We start from the raw sequence: 21,037 nt of genomic DNA, 5'->3' as shown, positions 1-21,037 counted from the left end.
TATTCCTTGTTTTGGAAACTTGAAATTCCAGCGTGTTCACGCTCGCTCTTCCCCCACTCAAACCCATGCATGGCAAGGAATGACGTGGCTTTTTTAGGGAGCGCAAAGCGAGGGTGATACGAGGCCCTGCTTCTGCACAGAGCTGTCACAGCGTAGGCAGTTGATTAGCATTGGTGCAGTGCTGTAACATGGTGTTTTCCTGAGCATATTTTAAAACGAATGGCCTAAAAATCCATGGCTGCCCACGTCTAGAAATCTTGTATGGAGGAACACACATGTCCTTCTCGGCTGTTCTCTAATAGTAGGCTCACCTAACGTCTTGGAAGAACATCCACAGGCTGTATTATATGCTACTCTTGTTTGATGGTTGTTAGGGTAACATTCTTTTTTGAGCAAAATTTTATTAATTTCTGTAATACAGATGATAGAAGATTAAAAAAGCTTTCTTGTGTGTATCTGATTTTTCTTTGAGTAGAAAGAAAATTTAAAACAAACAAACAAACAAAAAACGGCGTGTGTTCAAGATATTTCTTTCCTGGTAAGGTTGAAACTGTTAGAATTAAATGGAACCGTAATAGGGTCTCTGTTATTTAATTCATACTGAAAATTCTTGCTTGTAGATATTGAAAAATGGACGTACGATATGTAATTCCTATATCACTGTGGTTGTTTGGACACAGAATTATTTGTAAAGCACATTTCTCTGTTAGGAGGCTTCTGTTGAAATTGTTTAATTCTGTGAGATTTTGGAGATTTTCTTGTTTAGTCATATAATGATGTTTTTAGTACCAGATTTAAGTCTTTAAAGAGCTTGCTTACAGGATACTGTAAATACTCATGGCATAACTGCTAGTGAATAATAGTATAGGAGGAAATTTTTTCTGGTGCTTTTTCTGAACGGTTAATATTTTCAGGTATGCAATGAAATGTTTAGATAAGAAGAGAATCAAGATGAAGCAAGGAGAAACATTAGCCTTAAATGAAAGAATTATGCTGTCTCTTGTCAGTACAGGAGTAAGTATCATTGATTTGTTATTCTTTGGTTGTTGGGTTTTGTTTTTTTTTTTTGCATATAATGTAACAGCTTTTACAGATAATACACATTCCATCAATTCAGTTGTGTGACATGCAAAAGTTAAACCCCCCTGGAGCCTTCCCCCTGATTCTAGCAATGTGTCTGGAATAAGAATGGAAAAGCAAGCTTGCTTTTCAGTTTGGGTACTTACAGAAATGAGCATCTCAGCTAAAGAGGCTTGAGGAGGTTCCCATTTCTTAGGTAATTCATTCTCTCTCTCTCTCCCCCCACCCCCTTCTGATTTTTTAAACATTCCTTTTTCAAGTATTTATGTTTGAAACTTTTCAAAAACATTATTCTGTCTTGTAAAGAATTGTCCTTTTCTGCTATAGTTACATAGTACTTTTGCAGAATATAAGATGCTATTTCAGAAAAAAACCTTCAGTTACCTCTTCGTCCTCCTTTTCCTGTAACTCTGATATTACCTCATCCAATTTTTCCATTTCGTTTCTTATGTGCTTTAGCTGAGTACCTGTCCAGGAGTACCAAGTAAATCTGTCCATCTAGCATACAAGTCTCTTTCCAGTTAGAAGTATCGCTAATGTGCATAAAAAGCAACGCAACTGGCGTTGGTCTCACCAGACCGTGTCTTGCGACCCGCAGAAGAGAAGCTCGGCAGTGGCTGCAGCACGTTGCGCTCAGACAGCTTCAGAGCAGGCTTTGAAGTGCCAGAGCCTGCTGAGTACACTGGCCTCATTAAACAAAACTTGAAATCAGCTCGTATCACCATGGTTACAGGTGATGCTGGTAAAAAGGTTAATTTTCCTCATGACTATTGTGGTGTACGAATTAAATATTCCGTTTGCAGCTCAGGGTAAACACATCCCCTTTTCCCAGCCCAGTTAAAGCATGAGAAGGAACTGCGCGTGATTTTGCTCTAGGCTTGTACACAGGTGTGCGAATCGCACCGTGTCTGCAGCGCAGGGGGATTACTGCTTTGGCTTACAAGATGGCAGAGAGCAAACGCTGTGCTGTACTCTGAGACAAGATCTGTATCTTGCAGAGACTGCAGAGACTGGGTAAATCCTGGTTTTGGTTCTGCGTTACCCAGGAGGGTTAGTAAATACTGATTTCCTTGTAAAAAAATCTCACTTGTGATGCATTTAGCATCCTTTTGTCCTGTAAGTGCTCGCGCAGCACCCTGGCTGTCTTCTGTTGTTCAGGGAACCCATCAGTCCGATCGGGCTGTCTTCTGCCCGCAGATGGTCTGGGGCTTTGCACTGCATTGCTTGTAGGCGCAGCCGCAGGAGAGCTGCCCGTGCTGCGGCGGCCCTTGTCTTCCGCAAACTTGGCTTTAAATAACGGAGATGTGTTTTTCAGGGCTTAGATATAAATACAGAGCTATAATTGCTAAACAGTGCCCTTTTATTGTCACATGAATGCATTGTGAAGCAGACAACACGCAGTGCTTTCCAGCCGCGCGGTAGGCATGGGAGGTGCTCTCTTGTGCAGACTGACAGAACGGGAAAGCTGGTTGCAATTTTGGCCCTAGAAGATTAGCTTTTGGACTTTGCCTGCTACCCATCAGATCATTTTCCTGCTGTTAGAAATATCCTGGTAAGGCAAATCCTAAACTGGAAATTAGGGAAGCTACACATCAAGGTGTTATCAAAAGGTTTAACTTTTTCCTCGGTGCAAAGCTGCGGAGGAAGGACGAGGCACTTCTTCTGGTGCCTTTCACTGGAAGCTCCCCCCTGCCCCAGCCCCTCTCTGGAGAAGGGCAAGCGCGCGCTGAAGTTAAAAGTCAGTGTGCTTCCTTTAACACAGAATTGCATTCACATTTGGCTGGAACGTAAAGATAGACAAAGGACTGGAAAGTATTTCTTTGTTCTTTTATCTGTCAAATTAACAATTGGGATTTATCGGTTACACTTTTAAATGAAGTTAACTGTTTTCACCAAAGATAAGTTGTGGCTTGTCCAGAAGTGTCAGGAGTCTCGAGAGCCAGCGGGGTGAAGTTCTGTAGGGGAGACTAGACAAGAAATCTAGGCACATTAGTAATAATCGTCCTATTAACTTCAATTTGTGATTCTGTTGCTCCAGTACTGAATGTGAATTTTCGCGTCTAGCGATTCAAAAAGAAAATTGTTCACAAGGCTGCTAATGGAGCGCATAGCTAGTCATTTAGCAACAGAAAAGCAAGACAAACCATTTGGGCTTTTCTGTTAAGGATTATCAGCTCATTAGAGTGTAACTTCTTTAGATTCTCAGAAATTTGAAAGAGAGTTTGAAAAGAGAGATTTTGTGCAAAATGCCACCCATTCAGGTTGGATACACCTGCTGGTGCGAGAGCTGCTGGAGCGTTTTGAATATGCAGAATTAAGTAGGTTTGAAAATGGTAGAATAAGATAATTCATTTCATTCCTGAATATAAGCTGTTAGGTTTGAATGGCGCGTGCCTTCCCCAATGACAGGATTTATGTGCTGCCCGGAACGAAATGGAACTGGGAAGTTCATGGTAGTACAATTAGTCATTTAACTGGGAATCCAGATGTCTCTGCAAAATACATAATAACAGCTGTGCAGATTACACATACGTTTGTGTAATCATTTTTGTTAATCCGCCTAAAATTTTGGCATTCACAACTACTTCTTGAATAGGGAGCTCCCAAATTTGAGTACATCGTGGCCACGTTGTGAGAGTAGCTTTTCAGGGTAACATTTCGAATCAGCCCAGCTCAGCAGTACGGCAGACACCTCTACAGAGCAAGGGGACTGCGCAGGTTAACACGGGCTCTGCGTTATTCAGGTTCTCCGTTGGTGTGTTTGCCTTGTCGCTTTGGTGTAAGATGGACAAACTGTTGCTGAGGTTTGTGTTTCCTTTTCTGCAAGATGCAGGCCCTGTCTTCCTTACCCATAGAGATGCTCGGTCTGGAGGCTGGAAATGCATTTTGAAATTCTTAGAAGATAGCATAGTAGGGAAAATATTTTACTTTCTGTTAAAAGAAAAAAAAAATATTTATTTTCTGTAATACCCAATATTTGCCTAACGTTCACAACGTGGAACTTTGAAATCACCAAGAACATTGCTGCTGGTGGACTGAATAAAAACAGTCCGCCAAAAGGTGCTGTTTGTGGAAGGAAGTGGTTATTTAATAAATCTTCTCCCGGGTAGGAGGTGGTCATTCCGGCAGTCTCTTGCAAGACCAGGGGCCTTGCGGGGCTGTGGCTCAGCTCTACTGTCTCTTCCAGTTCTCTGGTTCTGACAAAACTCGGCAGTAAAGCTGTCTTATTCAGCTCTTTTGAGATAATTTGACTAAATTTTGGACTCGATGATCTTAGAGGTCCTTTCCAACCTTAATGATTCTATGATTCTAAAGACTGGATTCAAGGTTCCCTCAAGGGATGATAAACACAAGGTACAGCAAAAGTGGACAGGCTGAGCAATAAAACATCTGAGATCAATAATCAAGTATTTTTTTTCTGAGAAGAGCAGGTACTTTGTTGTCAAGAGCACCGAGATTTGTAGGAGTCTTGATTGTGCTCAAAAAATGGAATCTATTCCCAAATCTTGATAGTCACTTGAAGGAACATCTATGGGAATGGCAGATAATAGCTCGGTGTTTCAAGCATTGATTTACACATCTTTCTGAGTGAGACCTGTCAGGACTGAGCTACTCTTTACTTAAAAATGCTACACAGCTGCTGTACACTGCGAACACGTTTTTCACCTGTTTGCTGCCATTTCTATGGTCGTGCTCCAAATCCGGGTTACAGGAAAGAGTCAGAATCAAAGTTTTTCTTCTGAAGCGATTGTTAGTGTGCTGATGTCTTGAAAATATTACATTTGTACAATTTTTTATAGTTATTCTAATTTTTTTTCCTTCCACATGATTTATTACCAGAAATTTGTCTTCTACAATTTTTTGGACTTAATCCAGGGTTGTTTGGATGTAAGGAACTGTTTCCAAACTATTCTTAATTCACACATTCACATCATACTGTCGCTTATTTTTTTCAGAGCAGAAACTTGACTGCAACGAAGTATTACTCTCTTGGAAAATTTGCTTTATTGCCTTATGTTTCATTTAAAAAATACCTGTGGGATGTTTTTTTATTTTTATGCTGGAAAATACTCTTGCAGTGGTTTTTGTGTCGGAAAAATATCGCAGTACTACAATTTCTTCTCTCTGTTAAACAGTGAGAGGGTAGTCATTAAATTAGGAAGGCTTACACAAAAATGAATTATGCATCACATTTACACTTGCAGATTTCTTCTATTTAAAAAATGAGATCCATAAAAATATAGGCATACTATGTTCTGGTATAGAGACACCCGTTTATTTTTCTGTGTATGGTGTTTAAATTCTAACACTAAATCCTTCTGGGTAATTAGATTGCTCTAAGGCTTTAGGAAGCCTGCTTGGGGGCACTTCCGAATTATCCAGTTGATTCAGAAAATTAAGTTAATAATGCTACTGCAGCTTTTGTTCTGTTAAGTGGTAACTACAATAGTCCGCAGTTATGAGCAATACGAAGTTTATCAGGAGAGGTAGTATCTTTTGTTGCCTTGCCTGTAGTATCCTTATTTCTAGGGCCATTTAGCAGTTAGGCGTTTTCGTGCACGTTTCAGGCGCGTGCCCGCCTTCTGCAGAGGTGTATTTGGAATTAGTACTCGCACAGTAAACAATGAAATAGTTAGGTTTGAACGTTACTGCAGGGTCAGTCCACGTGGTGCGGCAGTCGTTTGGGATCGCAGTCCAGTATATAAAGCTTTACATTTCAACCTTGCGTGGTTTTGCCCTGTGGAAGGATGAGGCGACTCGAACCGTCCCGGCCGGCCGCTGAGGATGGTGCCGCCGCTCCTCCCTTCCCCGGGGCAGGGGCGGCCAGGGGCACCCCGAGCCCCGGCCCACGGCCACCGGCCTTTGCCGCTTTAGATTGGGAAGGAAACGAGTTCCCGTTAGAGATTCCCAGAGCTTTCGCTATCAGTACCGCGGCAATTAACAGATTGCGTAAGGCACGCTAGGTCGCGTCCGTGCTTGCTGGGGGGGTCCTGGCCCGTCAGCAGTTGAGCCCCTCGCAGCTCGTCTTCCCGCCAGCCTCGCGTCGGGGCCGGCCGTCGGCCGACCGGCCGTCCCGTCTGCTTGGGCAGCACAGCCCTTCCTTACGTTTTCCTTGTAGACTAACCGAGCAGCCCTGGCTCTGGAGAAGGGGCCGACAAGGTAATAGCCACCCCCTGTTAATTAGCCGCTACATCCAGGATAGGCCTAACGAAGGGAGGAAGGTCTGCCAGCTTTCCGCCATGGCGTCTTTCGGTGCGTTACAGAGGTACAGCGCGCTGCACAGGTCACTTGCAGTAAAGAGGTGTTTTTCCAGCTGCATTTTTTTTATGGCTGCTTGTCTGAAACACCGGTGTGAATTAAGGTTAAAGCGCTTCAAGCAGTGGGAATGGGCTCACGTATCCTTCCCTGCGCGCGGCTGCTCTGCAGCGACGTTCCGAAATCTGCGCCCACCATACTTGTTTTCTGGGTTTTGCGTAGTCTGGACCTTGCTGTTCTTGCTTCCCGTGCATTGCATGCGCATGGAGTTGCGACTTCCTTCCTAGTGTATTTATGTTCCTTTCAATCATCCGTTGCAAATGCTGCTGGAGAGCTGAAGGGCAGCAGCGAGCGGCGGGACACCTCGCTGTCACCCTCGTGCAGCTCTGCAGGGGGGTTCGGCGGCCTGGCCAGGGTGTTACCAGCGTAGCTGCGTTTAATGTATAGGTGAGGATAAAACTTTCTTTCCTTTGGGATTTTGTACGTGATGTGGCTCAGACTCCCGATGAGCGTTCTGACAGCAGAACGCTCGCCATGCAGTCACGGGAAATGGTGCGTATCCTTTACACTTCGTGGGAACAGCTTCATTTTTTTCTGAGCTGTAAGTCAAGTGCAAACTCAGGTGGATATTTTTATAATATGCTGTAGCTGAAAGTCTCTAGAAGATAGTGATGCTACCTGCATTTTTTAAGCCTTTGGCTTGTCATAGCTTTTTTGTTTTTGTATTGGAATGAGATGGCAAAATCTCAGATCTCTAGACTGTAAGTGAAACATCAGAGGATGTAGATTAGTACACAAATTGCTTTAGAAAATTATTATTAATATTGGCAAATATCATAGGAGAAATATCATATGTATTTTTAGCTTCTCTAAGTAGTACTTTGCTTATTGCCTGAGATGAACTCTTTGCTCCTTTCCTCCTAGGACTGTCCTTTTATAGTGTGTATGACCTATGCCTTCCACACCCCTGACAAACTCTGTTTCATTCTGGACCTGATGAATGGTAAGCAAGGCTCATGCAGGTGATGATAATATTACAGAAATATTGGCAGAAGGACTTGCTGAGGTCATAAGGAGAATGAGGGAAAAATAATCTGGTGTGAAGCACCAGCCTGCGGGCAGGAGGGGTGAATTGATCTAAAGCGGGGAATGTATAGAACAGACTGAAAAATTTCTGATACCTTATAACATTAGCATGTTTAAATAAAGATATCAAAGGGCCTACTAGGCTGGAAGCTTAACGAAACGATGGTCATGTGGAGAAATGTGTGAGGAGATCAGGGACACAGCTTTCAGAATAAAAATAAAAGGGCTGCTATAAAGAGCTCTGCAAAGAAAATAGATGGGGGAAGATTCCTCAAAGGAAAGAAATGATACCTAGAAGCCTTAGGATAACTCTTATGAGAACACAGAGAGAGAGAAATGGGCAGAGTTAAGAGAAGGTACTGCAGTGCCCTTATTCGCTGAGGATGCTCAGCACTTGTGGGACTTGGACTCGAACTCTGACTGTGGTCCTGCGGTAAGCACCTAAAGATGTTGGAGCGCATCTGCACGTACCGTGTTGCAAAGCTGGAAATGTAATTGAGAATTAGAGCTCATGTCCTGTAAGTAACAGAGACTGGCTTTGGTGTTTTGCAAGTGAAGATTCTCATTAAAACCTAAGCTGTAGGTCAAATTCAAGTAACTGGTTGGTTATTTTAAATCTGTAGCTTGATCAGAAACAGTTTTTTAGGAATATTCACAATTTGATATGTTGATGGTGTGGATTAGCTCACAGCGTGACATTGTGTTGTGCCTGTTCTTTCATTAGGAAAGTGTGAAAACATCCCCAGCATGAATATTAGAATATTTTGGCCCAGATGACCTTTCGAGGTCCCTCCCAACCTGGGCTGTTCTATATGCTTATTTATTCAGTTCTCCAGAAACCTGTGTATGTGACTGCGTTTACTTGCTGTGGAAATCCTTTGCGCTAAGACTTGGTTGCTGGATTAGTCACTAAATGCAAATGTGTATGAAGTGAATGTATTGTTAAAACGGAGTTTCAGATTGATCAAATTTATTTACTAACTTTCTCAGGTATTTTGTCACCATGTGTACTTTCAGAGTGTACGTCTGGGTTCCTGTATGCTCCACAGGTTATCAGAACCTACAAATGTTATGCTGTTCCCCCCCCTACATCATGCTGTCTGCCTGTGAGGCAAGATTTTACTGTTCTTTTAATTGCATCTCAATTCTTCTAAATTTAGGAGGAGATTTGCACTACCACCTCTCCCAGCACGGAGTGTTTTCTGAAAAAGAAATGAGGTTTTATGCTACTGAAATCATCCTGGGCTTAGAACACATGCACAATCGCTTTGTTGTATACAGAGACCTAAAGGTAATCGTTAATGTAGTGACTGCATTCACACAGGTGGTTGTTAGATAGCGGCAAACAATCCAGAGATACTGATAAGTTAAATGAAGTATCTTACCTGAAACCTTTTCTTGGGAACCAGACAGATCGTTTGTTTTTGGCTGATTTTTCTAATAATTTTTCAACATAGTTATAATCTGTGCTATTATCTAGTTTTAATAGGCCTGGGAGATGCTTCCTTGGGGTCAGAATAAATCCTGTGGAGTCTTATTCATCTCACTTACCATCTTAATGACGCTATTAATTTAGAGAGTGTATTATATTTCTGAGAGCCCTGAAAGAGGAGTGTGTGTGATGGGAGACTAATAGGAAGAGAGTTGCTCGGGGGTGTTCTGCTGAGGATTGGGAAGTTGAGGACTGCTCCCAGAGAGATCCATGAGCCAGGTGACAACAAAAGTGGGGAAGAAATCTGCACAGAGAGCGCAGAGTGTAGATTGCAAGTAAAGGATGTAAGAGCCACACACAGCCCCTTCTGTGAAAGAACCAAAAGCAATGTGGACTTGAGGCCAAAACGGAATTATTTTTTCATGTGCTTTGTGTTTCAAACCTTGCCTGTTTTTTCTCTTCTGTTATTTGTCAGTATTTCATAATCTGCTCCGGAGTCGATGGTAGTGCTCTGTTAGAATGTGGATTTTATCTAGAAAACGTCTATTATATTGATGGGGGGGGGCGGGGGGGGGAAAGGCAATTACCTATTACCAGAGAGTATTGATGTTTGAGAATGAGTTACTCTGTTCTGAGAATTTGTAGCTCTGTCAGCTGAAAAATACCAAGCGGTAACCTTTCTGCCTCTATGCGTTCCTAGCCTGCAAACATCTTGTTGGATGAACATGGGCATGTGAGGATATCAGACCTTGGGCTGGCTTGTGATTTCTCCAAAAAGAAGCCGCATGCTAGTGTGTAAGTATTATGTATGGTAGCTTTGCTGCACATATAGTTATTGCTAAATGAGTCCTTTATGTCTCTTTATAATTTAACTTTGCCTAAAGGAAAAAAAATAACACTTGCGTGGCACAGGCTAGCTTTATAACACAGCTAAGCTGGATACTCTAATAAGGTTTTTCAGTCTCCTCTTTCTGTTTTCCTGCACAGTTGTAGCAGCTGATGTGTAGGCATGGCTGGAAGATGACACATTATTTCGAGATGATTCACTGTTCAGAGAAGATAAGAACCTGACTGAGTTAAAGTACCAGATTGTTTTCATTGTCCTAAATGGATAATTAAATATTCCAAAACTGACTAAAAAACAGGATTTACTGTGTCTTTCTCTTTCTGGATCTTTGTAGAACTGGAGGCAAATTGTGTTCCTTACTGCCTCTTGGCATCAGGTCATAACTTGGGATCTGAATCTCTTGGGTTGTGTGTGGATTCCACATCTTATCTGGCACGTTTTATTCTTAGGTCCTCATTTGCCCTGATTTCGTCTCAGAATTTATGCAAAAAGCAAAGCTTCATCCTGTCATATCTTAAAAAATTTGCAATTCAGTAGCTTCTTGAAAAAGTTCATACGTTCCAATTACGTCAAGGGTAAAAGCAGTAGTTCATGGTGACTGCTTCCTAGTGGTGACCAGCGATGACTTCTGGCGGAGGTTGTCAAATCTGGCACAGGGGTGGAGCTGGACGGAGGCACGTGAAACGCATGGAGGGCGCACAGGCCAGCTCTGCTCCCCCTGTGTCTGGGGCCGGGGGCGAGAGCAGGTCTCAGTCTTGCAGGGCCCAGGGCTGGGGCGATCTGGCCTGAAATATCAGGAGCCCTGGCTCTGTCCTGGTGTCTGTCTTTCCTGTGAGCCGAGTGGACAGAGCACGCAGCTTTTCCACCTCTCTTTTGCGTTCCCCTCTTAGGCAGAAGGCTACTTACTGACCCCAGTACTGATTCTGCTAAATCTTGCTGTAGCTGCTTCAGCTTGCCTAATCATTCCTGTTGTTCTCTTGCTTGTTTTAAGGTATTTCCTCAGTAGATACATACAAACAGAAAACATGCATATGTATGGTCAAAGACAAAGCAAAATAAAATCATGTTTAAAATTAATTATTTTTAAATTAGGCTATCTTATTGAGAAAACACTGATTTTTTTTTTTTTTTTTTTTTTTACAATGATAGTTTTGGTTGTAAACAAAATTTTGTCCCTTTCTGCTTCTCAGAGGTACCCATGGATACATGGCTCCAGAGGTGCTCCAGAAGGGAACAGCATACGATAGCAGCGCAGACTGGTTCTCGTTAGGCTGCATGCTTTTCAAACTTCTGAGAGGGTGAGTGAAGTTTTATGTCCCGTGTGCTGCTTTTTTTTCAGCCTGTGCCTCATCACATGTCTGTCCCTTGAAATACTAATATGTAACGTATTACATATTATCTGAAATGATACCTTGCTGCCATCTGTGCAACTTAGACCACGTCTGCACGTGAGACTAGAACAGGCTTCTTTTGCTTCCAAAACAAACAAAACACAAGCCCTGCTTCCTTTAGTAGGTACAGGTGTGGGGCACTGAGGAAAGCAGATGCTCTATCTGCTCTTTTGACTTCCACTGATAGACAGTTTACTCATCTTTTGGCAATTGTTAGTGTTTTAAATGATACGACGTTATTGATTTCTTAAATACACTAGCAGCCCTGTTAAATTATGGACTTAATTTTATGCTTAAGACCTGCTGTTATGGTGAAGCTCTTTGCTGCGTTGTTCCCTTTTTACATGATGCTCAGTCTTTCCTTCTGTGGTGTGGGGGTAAGTTGTAATGTGTGGATGCTTCCGTTTGCTGAGTCTGGCCTGTAACCATACAGGTGTACAAAAGATTATGGTAATTACAACTTCGTCAGCTATTTCCTTCTCAGTTAACTTATGTGGCTATGTAGAATTTACTAAGACTAAGGGATTTATCTGAACAGTCAATAAGCACTGATTGGCAAGTGTTTGTTGAAAATAGCATCTTCAGTGTTAATGGCAAAACAGGAAAAATCTTTTAAGCTTTTCAGAGTGCTTATCTGAAAAGATTGATCATTAGTTAGATCATCCTCGCACATAATTAATTATAAGCTCTTACCTCTATCCCAGACACTGTACAAAGGAGGGTAAGCGTGTGACTTCTGAATTGAAGTATAGAGCTGTATCAATTTAACATTAATTGTCACAAAATAGACTAAAAGTGTGCAAATAAAGAAAGAAATGGTGTTTAAATTGAAAAAAAAAATTTCTAAGTATGGACAGCATCACACAGCTGTGAGCAGTACTCTGTCTCTAATCGTTGAAGGGTTCTGTAGGTAGAAGGACACACAACAGTTTGGGTTTGCCAGGAGGAGAGAGGAGAGTGACTTTCACACGCAGGACCACCGTGGACTCCTCGTCTTGTCTTTTGAGACCTTTTCCTTTTGAGTCACTTGGGCACAGAGGATGAGGGCATCTGACTGACTGGCGTGGTTCCTCCTTCACAGGACTGAAGTTGTGTGAGCAAAGAACTACCACCTAGGGGCAAATGGTCCCATTTACCACGGAAACTCACGGGGAGATCTCAGTCTTTGTGGGCTGTGATTCTTCCTGACAGAGATGTGTGGGGTGGTATCGGTGGTCGGCCAGAAGCCAAAGCATTATTCATCGTGAACTATCCTTCCTCATCTGTTCTGAAGCCAATTAAACAACTTACATCCCAAAACAAGGGTTGGGCACATGGTGCCATTTCTTGGTGTTTAGTAAATTTAGTCTGGCATAAAATCTGCCCATAAGTCCACAGTGAATCATTTGCTTCCCTGATCTACTCAGAGCCTCATGGTCAAGGTTAGGCCTCATATGAGGCTGTATGTTAGCCATTTAGTCTTGCCTTCTTACCTATCATGCTTAAAAACAGAAAAATGGAAGTCCTGGTCTGTCCATCAGATCCATTCATCAGAAATGTTTTTGAGGATAAAAGGGAAATAACTCTTGAGTGGCAGGTCCCCAGTTGAAACAAGCTAGTACACACTGCCGTGTGGCAAGACAAAATGCTTTATAATAGCTAACAAATGTATTGATAAGTAAATCCACATTTTAATTTTGAAAAATACCATTCCTGCAAGGTTTTGAAGAAAACTAAGAAACAGGGAATATATCCTAAATCTAATTAAAAAGTCTGATACTAAAATGTTTCTGCTTTCTTTCTCTTGCTGTTGTTTAAGCACTGCATGGTAAATCTGTAATATCCTAAGGTCTTCTGTAGCTTGGGGTTGGAACTAGATGATCTTTGAGGTCCCTTCCAACCCAAACCATTCTATGATTCTATGATAAAAGGAAAAATTAAAACTCAAAACAGAATTATAAAGCAGGAAAGGGATAAAGATGATGATTTACCAGATATCATCAAATACCTTCCCAGTCACTAATGTTGTGGTATCTATGATTATCTTCTGTTTCATCTACTTACTCTAAGATCTTGCTTCATTCTTCCCATATAAATGAGTGGTAAGTTCTGTAGGTCATACTCAGTTTCCGTATATAGATCAATGTTGTTAAATATCTGTGTTGTGATAGCTGTTCAGGGTTTTCTTGTTAGATGAAACTGTTCTGGTTTTTGGGAGACGTAGGTATAATTGGTAAGGTGTTTGAAACACCATCTTTAAGGACGGATCAGTGCATTTAAGAATAAACTAACCCTCTGCATGCCTTTATTGGAGTAACTAGATGAGATTTCCCTGAGTTTGATTATCCTCAGGGATGTCTGTGTGTAGTTTCAAAGAAATTGAATGGTTGCTTTTCTCTGGATTTGATTTTGATGTCCACTACATGCAATTGTACTGAAAACAGAAGGGATAAACTTTCTTGCAAAGTGGTGCAGCTGTCTGTAGTAAGAAAAGAAAACAATGTTGTAAGAGGTCAAACATTGATATTTTTGAGGCAGCTAGTAGCCACAGTATGCTAGTGTGTAAAGTCTCATTTTTGTTGTAAATGCTAAATGTTTTACTACTTGTTTTATTGTTCTGCAGGACAGGATTGATGAGGTGGAAGAATGGGACTAAAAGGATGCTACAGTCTTTCCTGGGGTTGCCACAGCTGAAATAACCTGATATGTTATGGCTTTACATTTATTAGTGCATTTTCTTATTTCTACAGTCACAGTCCTTTCAGACAGCACAAAACCAAAGATAAGCATGAGATCGACCGGATGACGCTCACCGTGGTAAGGAGCCTGGTGACAGTCGCAGTTACCTTCCTCTTGTTTAGTAAACTCCCATTTCCTCTAAAAACTGGAAGTATCTGGCCTGCTTTCTGCGAAAGCTGTATTTACACATGGAAGAGTTGTTTACAAACACTGTCAAAGAAAAGATACGCTCCTATGTAGGGAAGGCAGCTCACACTACTTCTATAATTAAATGTCGCTTTTTGTTTTTCTTTTTTTTGTAGAATGTGGAGCTACCAGATTCCTTTTCTCCCGAACTGAAGTCCCTTTTAGAAGGGCTCCTGCAACGGGACGTTAGCAAGAGACTTGGATGCCAAGGAAGAAGGTAGGTGTTGTCTTCTCCTTGGACCACTGCCTTTAAAAATTTCCACTTCGCTGTAAATGAATGAATGAATTCCAAGTGAAAATCTGCTTCCTGTTGTGATGATTTTAATTTTGGAAAGAGAACTCTAAAAAGTGCTATTGCATGGAATTACATTTCAGCTTGCTTTGGTTTGGACAAATTTTTGGACCATTTCAGTCATTACAGACTTCCCCCAAGCTTTCTGCAGTCATGCTTACATTGGACGGTGTTCATACTTCTCATCCCTGTGTTGTTTTTGGTTTTGCCTGATCTGTTTTGGCATGAAGTCATATTACTTGATTCAGACATACTGATAGCTAAAATCTATTGCTTATATTGTAGCTGTAATAATATGTGCATATTACACAAAAAAACCCAACCCCCAAACCACCATGCACAGAAAGCTGCCTCTATTTCCATGTTTCATTTCATGATTCTAAGGAAAAGGGCATTTTTTTTGTTTATTGACTACAAAACACTACTTGCTCCTGCCAAGCTTACCTTGCTTGTAGCTGTTAACCGAAATCTTGTTATCACCTATTTAAAAAACCAGTGTGTGCCTTGTGTGAGACGAGGAGAGAAAACTATGAGAGGAGTAAATAACTGTTGAGAAACCCTTGGCAATGTGTGATACCTGAGACTGGGGCTGGCTTTAATTCCACTGAGATGTTCAGAGGCCTTTTTATCCTGGAGACATGTGTGATAATGACCTGAGGTTGCTTTTCAGCCTTGGCGCTATCAAGAGGAGTTGCTTATTTTGCCATAAAGTGTGTATAATATCATACGGAGTGGAGTGAGCTTGTTACTTAGAAGTAGTGTATGGGATTTGACAACAGACGAGTATTGATTGTTGTTTGAAATGATGGAATACCGTAGCAAAACAAGAGTGATGGCTTGCCAGACCTACAGCACTATTTCCAGTGTTTCCACATGAAAGTATTTTCTTCTGTTGTTTATTTTGGAAGACTTTTTTTTTCCTTGAAAAAAAGAGCATTTTACCGATGTTTTCAAGTGATAGAAATGTGACCTTTGAAGGCTTTCTCAAATACCTTTGAAAAACCCCTTCATTTTGTTGACTTCAGTTACTTTTATTTTGCAGTGCACAAGAAGTAAAAGAACATCCTTTCTTCAAAGGCATTGATTGGCAGCAAGTCTATTTACAAAAGGTAAAGGATTAAGATAGTAACCTTTGCTTACTTGGTAAAGCAGTAAAAAGAAACTAAGCCTAAACAGGTAATGGACAGAAAACTTCGGGGTTCCAGTCCCCAGCACGTGTACTCATTTGCACGAATACGTGGAGGGTTGTTGATGAAACCTGCTGTATATTCATTACTACAAGTCCTCCTGATCGGTAGTACTGAATTACTACTTTTTCAGGGTCAAATGACTGCATGGTTTCTTCTGCTTAGCTGTCTCTAAGCTGTAGGGTTTTTTCCCCTGAATTTTTGGAGGACCGTTTATTAAAGGAGGGGAGAACTTCTTTGCACTGAAGTTTCATTTCAAGGGACATACTTTTGCGCAGTCATGTGTAATTTGTGCAAAAAATAAAAAGGCAGAATGGATTTAAATAACGTCCATTAATTTGTCTTTAATTATGCTGCTTTTAATTTCTAGTATCCTCCACCATTGATTCCTCCCAGGGGAGAAGTAAATGCAGCAGATGCTTTTGATATTGGGTCATTTGATGAAGAGGACACTAAAGGCATTAAGGTATACAACTTTAAATGATAGGTAGAGAATGGCACTGTGATTGCTGTGCTTAACTTTTCGTGTGTGCATGCCATTCCTTCGCTTCAGGGGCTACTGAATGTGCAAGGAATTGCTTTCAAGTTGGGAAACTTAATCATGCTGTTACGAAAGAGGTAGCTTGGGCTGGTCGGCTGGTTTGTTGTTGCTTGCCAAGTCCTTGTGTTTTATTTTTTAGATTGACTGAAAATCTACCTTGCTATCAGAAGTTTTATATGATAAAGCAAATATTTCAAATGGTCAGACAACTTTTGGGAAATCCTGAGATTTTCAAGAATACTTAATGGTTTGTAGTTTTAGAAATTGTAATTTGTTTCTGGTAGCTTGGATGAATTGAACTAACCCTTATTTTAATAGTGTTACCTCATGGTCAAAGAGTGCATTGGAAAACTCTTACAAATGACAAACTGTATATTAATGGTAGCAGCTTTGTAAATTAGAAAAGTGATAAAAGAAACTTTCAGGTTCTGATACTATCCAAAATCTAATGAAAACAGTGTAAAGGAAAAAACGAGAAGTTAAAGCTGCTGGCCCGTTTCTGACTTGCGTGGAGGTGGTGTGACGTACCTGCGTATTCATCCCCTCTTCTGAAGCCTCCCCGGTACTTTGAGACAATAGGTGAATCAGTGCTTGTCTTGGGTCTGTCCCGTTCATTATTTTTATCATACATTTCTTCGGTAGATCAAACTTTATTCTTGTTATTACAGAAGTGAGTCAGGAGAGAAACTAATTGCTCTAAACTTCATAAGCAAAAAAACATGTTAAGTACTCACTGTGCCTAAAAAGGAACTTGTCTGTCAGTGTCACCTGCTGTAATTACAGAAGTTGGCACAGAAAAGATTTTACGTGTTTAAAGAGAAATGCAGAGAACCCAAGATGTTCTTTATCCCAGAAAACTCCGCATCTTCAGCGTCAGTGTTAGTCTAACAGGATTCCAGTTTCCTGCAGTTCTGGAACATCATAATTTGGAGGAACATTTTGCAAGGAGAAACCAGGTGGTCTTTTTATTTATTGAGGGGATCAGATATTCTCAGCAAAGGCCTGTAAATTGTATTGCCAGATCACTTCCATGTAATCTTTGTTCAGACTGCCTATAAGGTGAATTTATTCTTAGTCATGAGTCAGTGAGGGGTATCATGTACAGCTGCTTTGCTCTGCGCTTTCACTGGGATGTCACAGTCTTTTAGAAGGGACTGAATAATTCATGCCTCTGAGTCAGCTGCAGTCGGAGCTTCCATTAAGGTGTCAGGAGCCGTCTCTGCCCGTGAGGACGCCAGTTTTGAGTGCCTTGCTCTCTTCCGTTGCTCCCGCGGATTATATTTATACTGCAGAGTGTCCTGTGACACCCAGAAGAACACGTGTGCTTTGAGGTTACAAACTGGAAAGCCTACAGTGGATGCCTGTGGCTTTCCCCTCTTACTCGGATGCCATAAGGAGTCCCCATGAGCCCCTTGTGCGGAATGGCAGAGCTGGCTTCTGGCTTCAGGTCCAGTGTGTATTTTCCTGCCGTGGTAGGGCTATGGATCTCTGAAAAGGAGGAGAATATCGATTCTGGGGGAGTCTGGCCTGGCTGCAAAGGAGCATTGAGCAAGGCTTTCCTGTCCTGCTCCTGCCGCTGCCGTGTGTGGCAGCAGCGGCTGGCGGCGCTGGGTTCGCCCTGAGCGGCGGGGCGCGTGCGTGCCTTCCCCCGGCACGCTGCCGCAGCCCGGACCGCCGTCAGGCAGGGCAGTCTGGCGGGCTTACTGCGTTGGCAACAGGGCACAGGGTGCTCTTTGTCTTGCTCTCTGAAAGAAAGGTCTAATCTCTCTACTGATTGACAGAAACTGAAGCGACTGAGTTTAAATTCATTGCCAAACAAAAACCTCTATTAAAGTTATAGGGAAAACATTGATCACCTTCTGTACTGCGTCGAAGTGCCTTGTGGCTAAACCCAGAATATGGCTGTGTCAAGCAACAAACAGTCCTTCCTGAAGATCCAGTGATTTTAGTTTCCTGTAGTATAATTCAATTCAAGTAATGTAGTTAAAGATTAGGGGAGAAGAGAATCTATGTAACAGGAAAATTGCAGCATGCACTGCTGAATTTTGAAGGTTAATTATTAAGAATGTAAAATTAAGCTGTGGAAGCATGGATGGCATTATTGTATAAAAGGTATCTTTTCATTTATTCGTGGAGTTTTTGTGCTGAGAAAGTTTTTAACACAAGTAGACATTTTGGTAACACTGACTATGCAATGAAGTAAGGCTTTTAGAGCTATCAAACCAAACAAGTTTTGAACAGCTGGCCTGTTCTCTGTATATAAATGAATGTCTTTGCTTAAATTAGTATATGTGTTTTCTTTTGTTTGCACCTGTTTGTTCTGGTAAGGTTAGAGTTCAATATGTCTTTTAAAATAATACTGTTATAGGGGTAAATATTAACTATTGGGGATAAGAATAGTAAAAGTTATTAAAATGTTGGGTTTTTATGTTGTTTTTCTCTTGCAAGTTGCTTGATAGTGACCAGGAATTATATAAGAACTTCCCTCTGGTGATATCGGAGCGTTGGCAGCAAGAAGTAGCAGAAACTGTTTATGATGCAGTAAATGCAGACACAGATAAGATTGAGGCCAGAAAAAGGGCTAAAAATAAGCAGCTTGGCCATGAGGAAGGTAATCTGTCAAATACACTTCTCTCCATCTTTTGCTGCTAGGTAGTAATTCATGTGTTTGAAGTTTCACACAACAGACTCTCATATTACTGTCATTCACCAGTAATTGTTAGAATTCATTTAGTCAGTATCATGTTTCTTAAGATGTTTCTTAATGTTTCGAAATGCTGTATGATGACATAATGTTTTGGAAAATCTTTTGTACTCTCTTTTAAAGATTACCATGTACAACCTTTCATCATTTGTGTTTATGGTGTATGCCCAGAAAAGAGTATGTGGGATTTGATTTCATGACAAAGAAGCCGGGAAAGAAAACAGGAGGTCCTTTACAGCAAACTTCACTTGTTTGCACGAGGGTGTCGCATCACAAACTCTGAACTTTGGATAGCAATATACAATTCTTTTAATAGTCAGTAAGATGCTTTTTTAAGAACCAAGTTCTGTTCTTGGTTACTCCACTGCAGCCGCATCAGCTCATGTAATTAAGGCAGAATCGGCTGTGTATGCCTGTGCACATAGAAGCACTACTGCAAGCCTGGTGAGAGCACATTGAGTCACGTTGTGTCCAGGACTGTGTCCTTTCTCAACATAGCACATTTGCAGAATGCTTTTAGCCAGTACTACCTTGTTTTGCATACTATTGTTTTCTCTTGTTATAGATTATGCACTTGGGAAGGATTGTATTATGCATGGATACATGCTGAAATTGGGGAACCCGTTCTTGACTCAGTGGCAGCGTCGTTACTTTTACCTCTTCCCAAACCGACTTGAATGGCGAGGAGAAGGAGAGTCACGGGTAAGTGAGGTCACTCTGGAGAGCAGCAGCTTCCAAGGGCATGGAAGGCAGGTGGATGTTGAGGGAAACCTGAGAACTCCTACTCGGGCATACCTCCCATGGAAGTAGAGTTTTGTCAAGTAAATGACCAGTGGATCTGAGTAACTTGAGTATCGCTGTAGTTAATGGGTAGCCACACTGCACTGAGGAAACATAAAGTTGACTTGAGAAACCTGTTTACTTTGTTTTGTTATGTTTTTAAAGGAATTTGGTAGTTCATGGTGTTGTTTTTCATTTAGGACCTCTGGACTATTTATACAAAAAAACATAAACTGGTAAGGTCATAAATGCTATAGCATTTTACTTCAAAGAAAATGCTATAGTAACTTTAGTTTAGTCCAGCCGTGATCATGTGCTAGGCAGATCATTTGTATATTTGGTTAATTAAGGTTTTGGAATTTCAAAACATTGTTCTCCTCTCACAGTCTATAGGGAAAGCCTTTCTGCAAACTGTTGCATATGTTTGCTTCTTTGTAAGCGTATAGTGCTTAAATATTCCCTTTCAGCTCTTTGAAATAGTAAGATTGCCTTTTTCTTTTATAACGGCAATAATACTTGGAAAAGATATAAAATTATATGCAACTCTCTTGGGGGAAAATAATGAATATTTTGTTTGTAGACACTCCTATTTGTAGATTCTTATTTCATGCTGTCATTACTGGCTTTCTTAGCTTATGTTTCGTTGTCTCTGTTGAAGCAACCAAGCTCCTTGCTAAATCTCTCTCTTACCTTATAATCTATCTTTAGTTCATGACCCAGTCTCCAGAAATCAAGAAATGTTTGTGTAATGACTGTTGGATGTTCATAACTTGATTATGTGGGTAGTCCTGAAAAATTAGATAGTGGCTTTATTTGATGGGCAGCAGGTTTTTTTGAATCATCTCTCTGCTTTATTTTTGCAAATGCTACAGCAAAACCTGCTGACAATGGAACAAATCGTATCTGTTGAAGAAACACAAATTAAAGATAAGAAATGCATCTTACTGAGAATTAAAGGAGGAAAACAGTTTGTCCTACAGTGTGAGGTGAGACACTTGTTTTTCAATAACTGTTAATCAGATTGTTTTACATATGATAAAACAATTGAAAAGTTTTTCAGGTCCTCCCGTTATGTATTAACTAAGTGTACTTTACGATGCAAAGCTGAACCTAAGCAAAACTGGGAAGTTTTTATCACACTTGAATTTTGAAAGCAGGAAAGCTGCAGCTATGCCAGTTTCTGTCATGGATTTCAATGGTATTTGGGCCAAAATGAGTTCGGTTTAATAAATAGCTAAAAACGTCAAAACTTCTCAACCTACGTGGGCTTGGAAGGCCTTGTCGGCATGTGTCTCACCGCAGTTAGTTCATGGTAGCTAATGTGTTTGCCAGGGAGGAAGTACACAAGTCCTCGTCACATCTTGACCGGCTGCAGTTGCTGCTGCCTTGCCTGGCTTCGGTGGGGTGACGGAGAAGCAAAGGGCTGCACGTTTTCAATATCCAAAGTTACTCATTCCTTTGGAAAACTAAAATAAGTTGCTTAAAAGTGCTATCTAAGAGAGAAGACGCTATTGGCAGTTTACTATGAAGTGCCAAA

General features: G+C 41.1%; 1 protein-coding gene across 5 annotated transcripts in view; it reads left to right on the top strand.

Moving 5' to 3' along the window:
• GRK3 (G protein-coupled receptor kinase 3) overlaps window positions 1-21,037 on the top strand; it is a 76,594-nt gene that overhangs the window by 48,089 nt on the left and 7,468 nt on the right. For all 5 annotated transcript variants that reach the window (XM_075167493.1, XM_075167492.1, XM_075167495.1 and 2 more), the window contains 12 exons: window positions 915-1,014; window positions 7,261-7,339; window positions 8,583-8,713; window positions 9,555-9,649; window positions 10,892-10,999; window positions 13,822-13,888; window positions 14,113-14,213; window positions 15,331-15,397; window positions 15,846-15,941; window positions 18,465-18,627; window positions 19,286-19,422; window positions 20,373-20,486. In XM_075167493.1, the coding sequence (XP_075023594.1) occupies window positions 915-1,014; window positions 7,261-7,339; window positions 8,583-8,713; window positions 9,555-9,649; window positions 10,892-10,999; window positions 13,822-13,888; window positions 14,113-14,213; window positions 15,331-15,397; window positions 15,846-15,941; window positions 18,465-18,627; window positions 19,286-19,422; window positions 20,373-20,486 (1,258 nt within the window). The remainder of the gene's footprint in view (window positions 1-914; window positions 1,015-7,260; window positions 7,340-8,582; window positions 8,714-9,554; window positions 9,650-10,891; window positions 11,000-13,821; window positions 13,889-14,112; window positions 14,214-15,330; window positions 15,398-15,845; window positions 15,942-18,464; window positions 18,628-19,285; window positions 19,423-20,372; window positions 20,487-21,037) is intronic.

This window comes from Calonectris borealis, chromosome 18 (genome assembly GCF_964195595.1).
Source record: "Calonectris borealis chromosome 18, bCalBor7.hap1.2, whole genome shotgun sequence".
Taxonomy (NCBI): Eukaryota; Metazoa; Chordata; class Aves; order Procellariiformes; family Procellariidae; genus Calonectris; species Calonectris borealis.
The sequence above is the reverse complement of the archived record's forward strand: the minus strand, read 5'-3'. Positions and strand labels throughout refer to the sequence as shown.